A 12,089-nucleotide genomic window follows, 5' to 3' on the forward strand; every position below is an offset into this window, starting at 1 on the left:
GATAACCTGCTGGAGCTGGTAGCTAGTGGACGATATACATGTATGTGCGTGCATATATCGTGTGCATAAGAGATAAGCATAAAGTTTGATTATGTTAGAATACTCCTTATTATACTATCCTATCAACTTGGTTCAGTTATCCAAAATTCTCCTCTTCTTCGAGAATGTGCTTGGAAGTATTTGTTTAGGAGAAGCGACCTACCGATGGGACCTGAAGCACTGGAGGACTAGAGCGACTCAGGAAATGCCGAAGCAAGCCGGCTAACACATATAACACACACGAAGCAACCAAACAAAGGACAAGCCTTATAAACTACTTTCATTATTACCATATTTCCTTTTGAATTATCTTATCTTTTATATTCATATGTTTTTACATGTTTACTCGAACTTCATGTCTCTTTGAAACGCAGGAATTTTACAGAAAACACGTGCAATCTAGTATGGCCACTGGCCAGTACCTAACAAACAGTGGCAATAATAACCAAAATCAATTGACACATATGAGAGAGACACAGAAAAGACGATGATGAGTCATGCATGCACTCGATCTTGCTCACTCCATGCATCTACTAATAAGCAGCCCACAGTCAAGTTGTGATGCCACGTCACATCACTAAATCTGGTATGATTTGCACACTTTCCTTTTTCGTTATACAAATCTAGTCCAAAAGCATGGATGCTTATCTTCAACAGACGACAGAAAAGGAACTGAAGACCTACTCACAATCATGCATGATGGATCCGACACTCGATGATTAGCTAGCTTAATGAGCGCAGCTTTTGAGGTCTCCAATATCAACCACATGCATTAAAAAATTTCAAATCGATTGATGCTTAATCAGCGCAATCTTTATAGAAAATGGAATTCATTAATATTCCCCAGTTGCAGATTAAGAAAAAAAATGTGTTAGTTCAGAGTTTCAGATTAAGAGAAAAATGTGTGCCTGAAAACCAGAAATGCTTCACATATTCCTGTTGATTTTTGCGTGCACGCGTGTGTGTCCGGGAAGTAGAAGGTGCAAATTGGAAGGCCTTGGTCTGAATGAATATAATATCAAATCTATTTTTGGAGATGATGAAAGAAACATTTTCGATTAAATAATAAGTGATAATAAAACTTAAAAAAATATTTCACTGGGGACCAGGAGAAGAAAAGCTGCATCACATGCCCTACCAAGCCAAGCGACGTGTGTGGCATCTTTCGCGCTAACGAAAGTCTCTATGTAGTATTAAACTTCGGCAGTCACTGCTCAAGCTCATCCATTCATTTTCAAGACTGAAAAAAGAAATGGAAAAGGAATAAGAAAGAGAAAGAATAAGTGTAGAGGGCATCAAGCTCATAGTATAGTAGTAGTAGCCAGGATAATGATTTTATCTCTTTTAATTCTTTTGTGATGATTTTGATGCGTCATTTAAATAGTGATCCCCATTCACTGTCAGACTCGAGCAAAAAAAATTGAGTGCTCCTTTTCGTTTTTTGAGGGTTGAAAATTAGAGGGAAAAACTTATAACTGTAGTTGGAGAGTAAATCAACAATAATCCTTCGCCAATATAGTAGTAATAAACCAACAAGATCACGGTAAAAGCCTCCTTCTATAAACTCTACAGAATAACACCTCAAAATTAAACCATGCAGCTTGGTTTGAGTACTTTGTTTGAATGCAGGAATCCACACGAAAGCGCTCAATTCCCGCATAAAGGGAGGAGTTCCAAATAGTGACCTAGCAAAGAGAGAGAGAGAGAGAGAGAGAGAGAGAGAGAGAGAGACGAAAATATACACCGGCAGAAAAAAATGAAGAAAATTTGCATTAGTGCAATGATACCACGAGAAGAACAAACAATGGTTGTTCCGACGAGTTATGGCCATTTAAGATTGTCGCGGTACTGATTAGGTGATGGCAATTTGTTCCAAAAAATAATAATTAGGTGATGGAAAGCTGTAGTACAACATAGTATCAACCGTTGATTTCCCTGATTAGTTGGTGTCACGAGCAGTACTACGGAGCCACCAAATTTTGGCATATTTCCACGAACAATTTTGATTTTGCATCAGCAAGACCAAATTCGTTGCAGAAATTCTTGCTTGAGCCTTTATGGCCGGCTTGTACAGGGAACGCGTATGAAATCCGCTATCATCACGACATCATGAATGGCGGTCGATACGAATAAGCCCATCAAGAATGGTCCGTGCACGGAGCACTAATCAAAGGAATTTTTAGTCAAATATCTCTCTCTCTCTCTCTCTCTCTCTCTCTCTCTCTCTCTCTCTCTCTCTCTCAGCAGTAAGCAGTGTATGTGTTTGGCTCCCACCACTTTCTCTCTCTGCACTTTGGAAACTTTGAAAGCCTCTCACAAGCACAGCCAGCCTTCCATTTCACTATCAGAGTGTCAACCCTTTCTCTTTTCTCCCATGCACTCCTTCAGCCATAATTTCTCTCTCTAAAAATGGGATGGGAGGCAAGTGAGGGAGAACAAGAACAAGGTGCTTTCATCCAATAGCCGAGGTAAGGAAGGATCTTGTGGACTCTCTCTTCCCCGTCAAATCGTCAATGCCGATTCAATTTTTTCAAGAATCGATCCGATGTCGTCCTCAAGTTGATCCATTGTAACCCTTCATGTGATGGATTCTTGCTTCGTTTCCTTCACCCTTCTTTTTTTTTCAAATGCTCTCTCAATGTGTTTGAATTACGAATTGCATGGGTTCTTGAGCCACTACTCAACTCAACATCATACTTCCCAAATTCGAAGAGATTCTTAATTAGTTTACGACATCTCCTTCTGATAACTTCTCTTTTGAACAATTCCCTCGACGAATCTATTGCGATTTTTCTTCAGAAACATATTCTTTTTGCCAGGTCAGAAGCAAGTTTCAGGCTGATTCTGAATCAGGTGCATCGGACAATGGAGCAGTACGAGGTGCTGGAGCAGATTGGGAAGGGTTCATTCGGCTCTGCACTCCTGGTGAGGCACAAGCTTGAGAGGAAGAGGTGAGGTGGCAGATGGTGACTCTGTCCTGTTCCTTCTCCAGCCTGCCATGAATGAATTGCTTGCTTCCATGGTGCTACCCCTCTGAAACCTGGCTCATTTAATTTCATTTCAGGTACGTCTTGAAGAAGATCCGCCTCGCGCGCCAGACCAACCGGTGCCGCCGATCAGCACACCAGGAGGTCTGCCTACACTTGCTCTGTCCCATTATGCCATGTAGCATCTTAACAATCAAGTTAGCATGGTCTCTTTTTTTTAAAAAAAAGTAACAATCAAAATAGATTTGTTCGCGGAAAAGATTCAAATTTTGATTCTGAATTAGAGATAGTACCTCCTATGATGGTTTGGCAGCATTCCTCTGGTCCTGTTTCTGAAAAAGAATTTGAATTTGAGTAGTAATGCTTGCAAATGTTTTAAAGAGAGTTTGAACCCCCAAATGGGCAAAATTATTTATTCCTGATAGGGCCTTGTTGACTGTTCTCCAAAGTTACAACTTAGCACACCTGTTCTGTTGTCATGATCTTTCATTACATTGATCATGTACAAAATTCTCCACTTTGCTCAATGTTCATACAGATGGAGCTCATTGCAAAAGTAAGGAACCCTTACATTGTGGAATACAAAGAGTCTTGGGTGGAGAAGGTGAGCATGGTCCCCTGTCCTTGCTGCACATAGTGGCAGCATCCTAAGGGCAATCTTCGATCTTATACCTTTTCTTGCATGTTTCAATGGTCCTGATGAAGGATTTATGTGTTCATAATTGCTTGAAAAGGAATGTTTGTTGTTTTCAGGGTTGCTACGTGTGTATTGTGATCGGTTACTGCAAGGGAGGGGACATGTATGTAATCTTCTGAAAGTTAAGCTCTGAATTGTACCTGGGACCTGTATTACAATCATGATCCTTCTTGTTTTCTCTGTGCAGGTCAGAGGTCATTAAGAAGGCTAACAGTAACCATTTCTCAGAAGAGGTGGTCAATTAGTCTGTAATATAGCATGTTTTATATCCTTATATATTCTGCTCACTGAACTTTGCCCCTTTGTTGTGTCCATTTATTCTGCATGCAGAGACTTTGTTTGTGGCTTGTGCAGCTCCTGATGGCACTTGATTACTTGCATGTCAATCATATCCTTCATCGCGATGTCAAGGTTTCTATATTCAGAACCTTTAGATTATTTATCCTTGCAATGGACTCATGCTACTTCTTCAATACTTACCATGTCATGTGATTGTTTCAGTGCTCAAATATCTTTCTGACGAAGGACCAAAACATACGGCTTGGTAAGCATACTTTTCTTCAAATAAGAGAAAGTATCATGAGTGATGGTAATATCCTTCATGCCGTCTGAAACAGGTGACTTTGGGCTTGCTAAAGTATTGACTTCTGACGATTTAGCTTCTTCAGTAAGTTCATCTTGCTCAACCCTTTAGCGTTCGACGCGTTTCAAGTTCTAAGTTTCTTCTGGTTCTGATTATGTGTTATTTCTGAAGGTTGTGGGAACTCCAACTTACATGTGTCCTGAACTTCTTGCTGATATTCCATATGGTTCCAAGTCTGATATATGGTCCCTTGGTAAGGTTCTTTACAAGATTCAGTTTCATCTCTTCTTCTGAAGATTGCAAATCTGCCGTGTTGGCTAACATCCTGCAATGTCCAGGCTGCTGCATCTATGAGATGACTGCTCTCAGGCCTGCATTTAAAGCATTTGTGAGTAGCATCTGATGTTTTACTGGTAACTAATTTCACCGTAAGCTGTATCGTCCTTGATGACTTATGTTTCTGATAGGATATGCAAGCACTGATAAACAAGATAAACAAGTCTGTTGTAGCTCCTCTACCAACTATATACTCTGGTGCATTGTAAGCCCTTGCCCTATACAGTCCTTATGAAATATTGATGACAATCATTGCATAAAATGAATTTTTAAATTTGAACTTCGAAATCTCGATGACACCTTTCTTTTTGGCCATACAGTAGGGGCCTACTCAAAAGCATGTTGCGCAAAAGTCCAGATCACAGGCCAAGTGTATGTGTTTGTTCACTATCAGCAAATTTAAGTTTATTTCACCTAGTTCTGATGTCTGAACACATTCATGCACCCATTGCCTGATACTGGTATTATTTTTCAGGCTGCAGAACTGCTTAAGCATCCGCACCTCCAGCCCTACGTGTTCAAACTCCAATCAAAGTCGACTCCTGCTCGCAATTTGTTATCTGCTAAACCTCCTAACAGACATGGCACAAATAAGATTGCACTTTCTGATGGCGAAGATAATTGTAAGCTCAAATACAGTAAGAGCCATTCATTTAAAGTGGAGAGGGTTGTGAAACTTGACCAAGCCGCTGCTAGACATGGCCCTCCTAGTTCGACTAGAGCTGACAAAGATTGTTCAGAATTGCTGAATCAACCAATGGATGAGTTGTCAGCCCAAGTTACCAAGAAAGTTGTCGACGAAGTGATACATGATAAGTATTCAAAAGTAACGAGATCTCCATCGCCTACTCCAAGAAGGGCGTCACCAACACCTAGAAGACGACTGCAACCTTCGAAGACATTTCATGCTAGCACAGCTCACCAGGAGGTATGAAGTACCTGACAATATGAAATGTTAACATCTTGTTTGTAGCCTTAATATCCAGTCATGGTTTATATTTTAGTTCATATTTGTTGGTATTTTCAGTCCCTAGCTCGTAGAATCACTAATACAACACTTGGAAAAATTCAGTCATTGTTCATGAACAATATTTCACCGAACTTTAGTTCCTCAAATGAAAGTGGCATCGTGTTGCCTTTGGCAAACAATTTATATTTTGTCCAAAGATTACACCTATCTGTCTTTGTAGGAGCATGTTTGAAGAAAACTTTACCTGCCACTTAGTGTGTGTTTAAGCATTCTGTGTAATCGAAGAATTTCCGGTCCTGACTTTCTGTTTTTTTTTCCTCTTCTATTTTGGACGCCTGCAGCGCCCACCGTCAAGGTCTTCAGTCGACCGAATGGTTCAAGCTACACGACGAATATCACTCCCCATGCGGATGATCAAAACTCCTGAAAAGCGGCAGGGCACCGACATTGTTACCAGATTGAAATCTCCTGATGTTTCAGTAAACGCTCCTAGGATAGACAGAATTGCTGAATTCCCATTGGCATCCTTTGAAGACCCATTACATTGCATCAAGAAGCTCACGTTGCCATCTATCATTAACCAATCCATCACCAAGGACAAGTGCACTTCCCAAGTGCTCCGAAGCGATAGCGAAAACTACACTGACACTCCTGGCATCGACCACCTTCTCTGTGTTCAAAATTCACCCAGAAGCTCGTCAGATTGGAGGCAGAAGAGGTTCGACACGAGGTCTTACCAGCAGAGAGCTGAGGCTCTGGAGGGTTTGCTGGAGTTCAGTGCCCAGTTGCTGCAGCAGGAGAGGTTTGAGGAGCTGGGGATCTTGCTAAAGCTTTTCGGCCCCGGCAAGACATCTCCAAGAGAGACAGCCATATGGTTGTCAAGGAGTTTCAAAGAAACCGGATTATAACCAGAGGCCTGCAACTGCAAACCTAAGCCTGCAATAATTTGTTCCTTAACTAGCTTCAGGCTACCCTGTACAGTTTCAGTTTTGTGATCTGTGTTTTTTCTTCCTGCACTGGTCTTTGTGGATTATTACACACATGTTGATTCAATGATGATTCTCTTTCTATTAACCTGCAGAAACATATTAGTTGAATTCATCAGTCAGATAAGAATACCTTTAGATGCCTGTAAGAGGCAGCCGGGGGGTGTCCCGTACTTCGGCCGGTGGCCAAGGTGGTGTCGAACCGCTGAAGGCATCTGGTGGTCCGTTCGGCACCCAGGCAGACGCCGCGGCCAGGAGGACTGGAAGGCCTGCAGCTGGGCTTTCCATGCCATCCGGTGGTCATGGTCGGTCTGCACCGGCAACCAATTCTGCACCAGTTTTTAAGTCGTTCAACGACACCCAGCCGGCCGGCGCTCTCGCCGGACCGGGCTTTGGACAAGGTGGTCACTTCACATTCAGCGCTGGACTTTCTACTCGTCCTACCTTTGGCGGGCGCTCTGGCTCAGGCCCTGGGTTTGGTGGTCGGGGATGTCTCCCAGGTCACTCAAACGGTCCCTCGAGGGCGCAGGAGGGCATCAACACGGCAGTGCCCGGTTCTGAAGTGAACACAGGGACTTTGTCTTCCAAGCAAAGGAAAACAAGCAGCGACAAAAGAAAGTGTTCTGCTTCCGATGCAAGATGAAGGGACACTCGATGGAGGTATGTGATGCACTTCTCTACTGTGTCATTTGCGATAAGCACGATGACCATCTATCTGCTAAGTGTCCAATTCTGAAGCTCTCCAAACCTAATGCAATGATGCTCAGCTTTGGTGTGGATAAGATGGGTTTTTTCCAAGTTGATCAATCTGGTCACATGGGTCCAGAACCACAATCTCCGCCAACAGCGTTAATCAAGGTTAAAGGTAATCCTTTAAATGCAGAAACCATTCAAAATGAACTTCGGTGAAGGATCCGTGCCGATTGGAACTGGGAGGCAGTTTCACAAGGACCAGATAGCTATCTTGTGGCTTTTCCGAATTCGGAAGAGCTGAGCAAGATGATCGATGCTGAATTTCACCTCAAAGTTTAAGGGGCTACCTTTTCCATCGGAGAATGGAAGCCATCCGATGAACCGAACCTGTTGTTCTTTCTGGAATCGGTGTGGGTGCATATAAAGGGAATTCCACCGGCCTTTTCGGCATTATATGACAATTTGGGCTATTACGACGATGCTAGGCTCCCCGATGGAAATTGACATGCAATGTCTAAGGAGCCACGGCATTGTTCGAGTCCTGATTGATCTTATGGATGCCAATTTACTGCCTGCTAAAGCGGATATGGTACTAGGCAGTGTTGGTTACAAAATCACCTTCTCTCTTGAAGACCAAGGCTTTGTTACCAAAGATAGCCCAATGTCTAATCTGGCTGATGCCGATTTCAATGGTGATGAGGAAAATGGGTGGCGGTCTAGTCGGCAAATCGGTGCGCTTTAGCAACTTCTGTTTCAACCGATGTCATTTTTTTATAGTGTTTTCTTTCTCTTTGTTTTGACTGTGTGTATCTCAAATATGTAGAGGCTAAGAGTGTTCTCAGCCCGATTGTATCAACTTAATGTAATTGACTGAGTCAATAAAAACTTCCTTTATCAAAAAAAAGATGCATGTAAGATAGTGTCACGAAACCATTCCAGCATTTGACATTTGGAGAGCCATTTCTGCGGCGTACCTTGTCCATTGTCATTGCATTTTGTAATATTTTGCTGATATCATGAAAAATATATATGGTTCTTCAATTCTGTTCTTTATATATCTTCTGTAGGAAAAGAAATGTTTCAGAGTTATCCTTTGTGGCCTTGCACGACCCATAGATGAACAACTAACATTTCTTATCCAAAACCAAAAGGACGCAGCATTTCACAACTACACCTAAGCTATGAACTAGTCATTGCACTTTATTATAAGCATATGCTAATTTGCTCGTGTGAGGGTGTAGAGCATGTCATACAATAGCCTGCCTGCCTGCCTGTGTTTCCTGGGATCAACATGTATTTATTGCAAGTTTGCAATGCGCAATTATGCATGAATTAGGATGGCAGTTTGCCCCGTCGGTCCCGCGGGTTTCAGACCCGATGGGGGCGGGTTCGGGTGGGAAAACAATCCCGCGGGGCCTTCGGGTCGGGGCCTGATCTGAATTGAGTTCGAAGCCAGGGCTATGTTTGCCCCCGTGGGCCCCGAAACAAGCCAAACGGTCGAGACGCCTAGCCCACGTGCATGTGCACGCTCCGACGGCCCGACGTCATGCCTCGGTTAGCCGTCGTCGTGCCCTGCCCGCCCGCTGTTGTTGCACCCCGCTCGGTCGCCCACCGTAGTTGCACTTGTCATCCGTCCGCTCCGCCTCGCCTAGGTGGCCGTGCACCCTCCGCCGCAACGCTGCCTTGCCTGCGCGGCTCCACGACCGCCGCCACCCTCGGCCCTCTCGCTCCGGCGCTCGGGTCCCCACCGGGGCCGGGACCAAAGTCGGGAGCCATTTTGCACCTGGTATCCATTTCAGGACCGGATCGGGTTTGAAGAATCGGATTTCGGATCACAAAACCTAGTGGGGGCAGACTCGTTTGCCATCCTTACGCATGAAAGTACTCCCGCAAACATCTCCTGTAACATGCCTCCTTACTTCATTTACCAGGTTCAGCGTTCAGGTAGCAAAATTGGCGTCTTATTTCAATTTTCTTTCTCTAAGAATAACATCTCAGTATTCCAGTTCTCTAAGGAAATATTTGCGTGGTCAACTGGTCATTTCATTGTCTATTAGATTTATTTGGTTAAGCCACATTCTGATTTAACACTCAAATATTACTTGTATAGGCCAAGTCTATTCAATATTTGTAGTGCAAGGGATCTCAAAGATGATTGGCCTGACAACTCAGTCTTTGGAATGTGATAGCAAGAGAGCATATCAAAATCACTCAAATATTACTTGTATAGGTCAACAGAAGTTTCAACCTAGTAAAATGGCTTTTATCCCACAGTATACCATCCTCTCGAGGGGGTCGTTTGGCAGGGATTCTTGGGGGCGTTACTATCCAGAAACAGGAAATGTGAACTAGTGGAACATTGGGGAAACCTATTTATTGAAGCATCTTATTTCCTGCTTTTACACCAATAGCTTATACAAAAATCGTAAATTCAACACAGAAACAACAAGTAAACCCAAAAACTCACTTCGTTTTGACACTGACACCGTCAGTTCCAGCAATGATAACTGAACTCGCCATGTCCAAGAACAACCCATGCTCAACAACTCCTTCCAAAGCTGAGATCTCCTTCCCCGCTGCCAATGCATCCTTGATTGGCGTCTTGAAGTATAAATCAACAATGTAGTTTGAATTGTCAGTAACATAGGGCTTGTCACCTTCATCCAATCTTAGTTTTGCCTCGACCCCTTCCTCCTTAAATAGTTCCTGCAATCTTACTAGATTGTACTTCCAGCAGAACTGCACAACTTCCACTGGCATGGCTAGACCGCTTCCTCCTAAGCCAGTAACTAGTTTTGTCTCATCAATAACAACAATGAACTTGTCTGATGCAGCCTCAACCATCTTCTCACGGAGAAGGGCACCACCACGCCCTTTCACAAGGTTAAGGTCTGGGTCAACCTATTTTAATACCAAAATGGAATGTATTTAGTAATAAAATAGCAGTTCGAATACAACAGGAACAAAAAGCCCAAATATCAGTACAAGTATTTGGAGAACAGAATTGCATAAAGTTGGCATCATATTGACCATAAGGGCATTGTTTGGATTCATGGTATTGCATTGGATAGTTTGGGATCTAGTTCAGATTTAAACTAACAACAATACTTTCCAACGAAAGACCACCAACCCAAACACGCCTCAAAGCTGTTATTTGCAAGCATGTGTGAGTGTGTAATATTCACCATTTTTTATCAGTTTTGCTAGTTCTAGTGTCTGGTTCTGCCATTTTGCTATATGTAAAATTAACCCTTAAAATATAATGAATGAGAAAAAGGCACTGTGACCTCGCACTAGGGGGAAAGGGGGAGAAACAGGGAACACGTTTTGCAACGCGGATGAGGATAGAAGACAAATAACATAGAGAGCCTGCAAGGGGCATGTTTCAGCTGCAAGTGCATGCTACTAAACTTCTCGAGAAACTACAAGTCTTCTCCTCAGAGTGCAATCGCTAAACTCAGAGACAGGCTGAAATGCCAACTCCATGACGACATCCAAAAATGAGCCTTCATCAGCTGCCAGTAAGTTCAAGAGCCAAAAACATATAAGCCTTTTATTTTTGGCCTATACCAAAGCTACCATAGAGATTGAGTCGTCAAAACTTAAATCTTTTCAATGAGGGAAAAGTTACCTAGATAAACTCACTAAAGTGGCATCTTTTCCTCCATGGATAGCACTAGACAGACTGACTCATCTTTCATGCAAGAACAGGCAGCAACAGGATAAAGTCAAACCTTCCATGTCCAAATTTTACAGGACAGCAATTCTAGCTCGCCAGGTACCACTAACTACTACCAAGAACCAATTTAAAAGAGATGAACTTTTTGCTCCAATTTCCCCGGAAACATTGATTTTTTTTTTTTTGAGGGATGGTTTGATTTATATACACACGAAAAAGAAGCAATAATGAGAGGCAAGGGCGGACCTCGTCTGCGCCGTCGATGGCGAGGTCGATGCACGGGTGGTCGTCGAGTGTGGAGAGCGGGATGCCGAGCGACTGCGCCTGCTCGAAGGTGCGCTTGGAGGTGGGCACGCCGACGATCTTGTCGAGCTTCTCGGCGGCGAGGAGCGCGCCGATCTCGGCGACGGCGAAGGCGGCTGTGGAGCCTGTCCCGAGCCCCAGCACCATCCCGCTCTTCACCTGCTCGACCGCGCGCACCGCCGCCAGCCGCTTCAGGTCGTCCTGCGTCAGCGCCGCCGCCGGCGCGGACTGCGCGCGGATGACGGCGAGACTGCGCCCCCGGCGCGCGGAGGCGACACGGCGCTCCGCGGTGGCCGGGTGGAAGCGGACGGAGATGGCGGTGGCGGCCATGGAGCGCGTGGGTGGTGCTGGGGCTCGGCGAAGAGGAGCAGCGGAGGAGGGGATGCCAGGATGGGGAGTTGGTGGTGGAGGCGGAGATGATCGATCGTAGCAAAGGTTGGGTTGGTGGTGAATTGGAGGGTCAGGGGTTTTTCTTCAAAATACTATTTCTTGGTATTGCTTTGTAAAAAAAAATTCTCTCTTTGCTGCCACGTAGGACAGCAGCACAAATTCAAACTTTTGTGGATATCACAGAAAGGATAAACTTTTTTTAAGAAAATGACAGAAATTTTTTGTCCAACAAATTCATTTGAAAATGACGGATTGGATAAAGATTGAAACTCACAAACTGAACCAATAATATTATGTGTAGGTGTTGCCTCGTTTACAGAACTATTAACATGAGCAAAAGAAACAAGCCAAAGTCCACGGTGTAAGATCCTAATTGAACAATAATATATAGATGATCAACTATTTACATTTTCAATAATACTAGTT

The 12,089-nt window shown here is 43.7% G+C and overlaps 2 protein-coding genes across 2 annotated transcripts; one reads left to right on the forward strand and one right to left on the reverse strand.

The window, feature by feature from the left end:
- The first annotated feature begins 2,297 nt into the window (after window positions 1-2,297).
- Window positions 2,298-8,191, forward strand: LOC133891737 (serine/threonine-protein kinase Nek3-like). The gene is made up of 15 exons (XM_062332478.1): window positions 2,298-2,507; window positions 2,859-2,990; window positions 3,104-3,170; window positions 3,565-3,630; window positions 3,780-3,826; window positions 3,911-3,956; window positions 4,054-4,134; window positions 4,225-4,267; window positions 4,341-4,390; window positions 4,478-4,559; window positions 4,645-4,694; window positions 4,774-4,847; window positions 4,963-5,014; window positions 5,118-5,570; window positions 5,954-8,191. The coding sequence occupies exons 2-15, from the start codon at window positions 2,905-2,907 to the stop codon at window positions 6,518-6,520; spliced, it is 1,764 nt and encodes a 587-aa protein (XP_062188462.1). The 5' UTR covers window positions 2,298-2,507; window positions 2,859-2,904; the 3' UTR covers window positions 6,521-8,191.
- A 1,444-nt stretch (window positions 8,192-9,635) lies between these two features.
- On the reverse strand, window positions 9,636-11,748 carry LOC133891459 (probable ribose-5-phosphate isomerase 3, chloroplastic). The gene is made up of 2 exons (XM_062332174.1): window positions 11,217-11,748; window positions 9,636-10,192 (listed from the first exon to the last, which is right to left on the reverse strand). The coding sequence occupies exons 1-2, from the start codon at window positions 11,601-11,603 to the stop codon at window positions 9,755-9,757; spliced, it is 825 nt and encodes a 274-aa protein (XP_062188158.1). The 5' UTR covers window positions 11,604-11,748; the 3' UTR covers window positions 9,636-9,754.
- Between the last annotated feature and the right edge of the window lie 341 nt (window positions 11,749-12,089).

The sequence above is a fragment of the Phragmites australis genome, chromosome 14, assembly GCF_958298935.1.
Source record: "Phragmites australis chromosome 14, lpPhrAust1.1, whole genome shotgun sequence".
NCBI classification, from domain to species: domain Eukaryota; kingdom Viridiplantae; phylum Streptophyta; class Magnoliopsida; order Poales; family Poaceae; genus Phragmites; species Phragmites australis.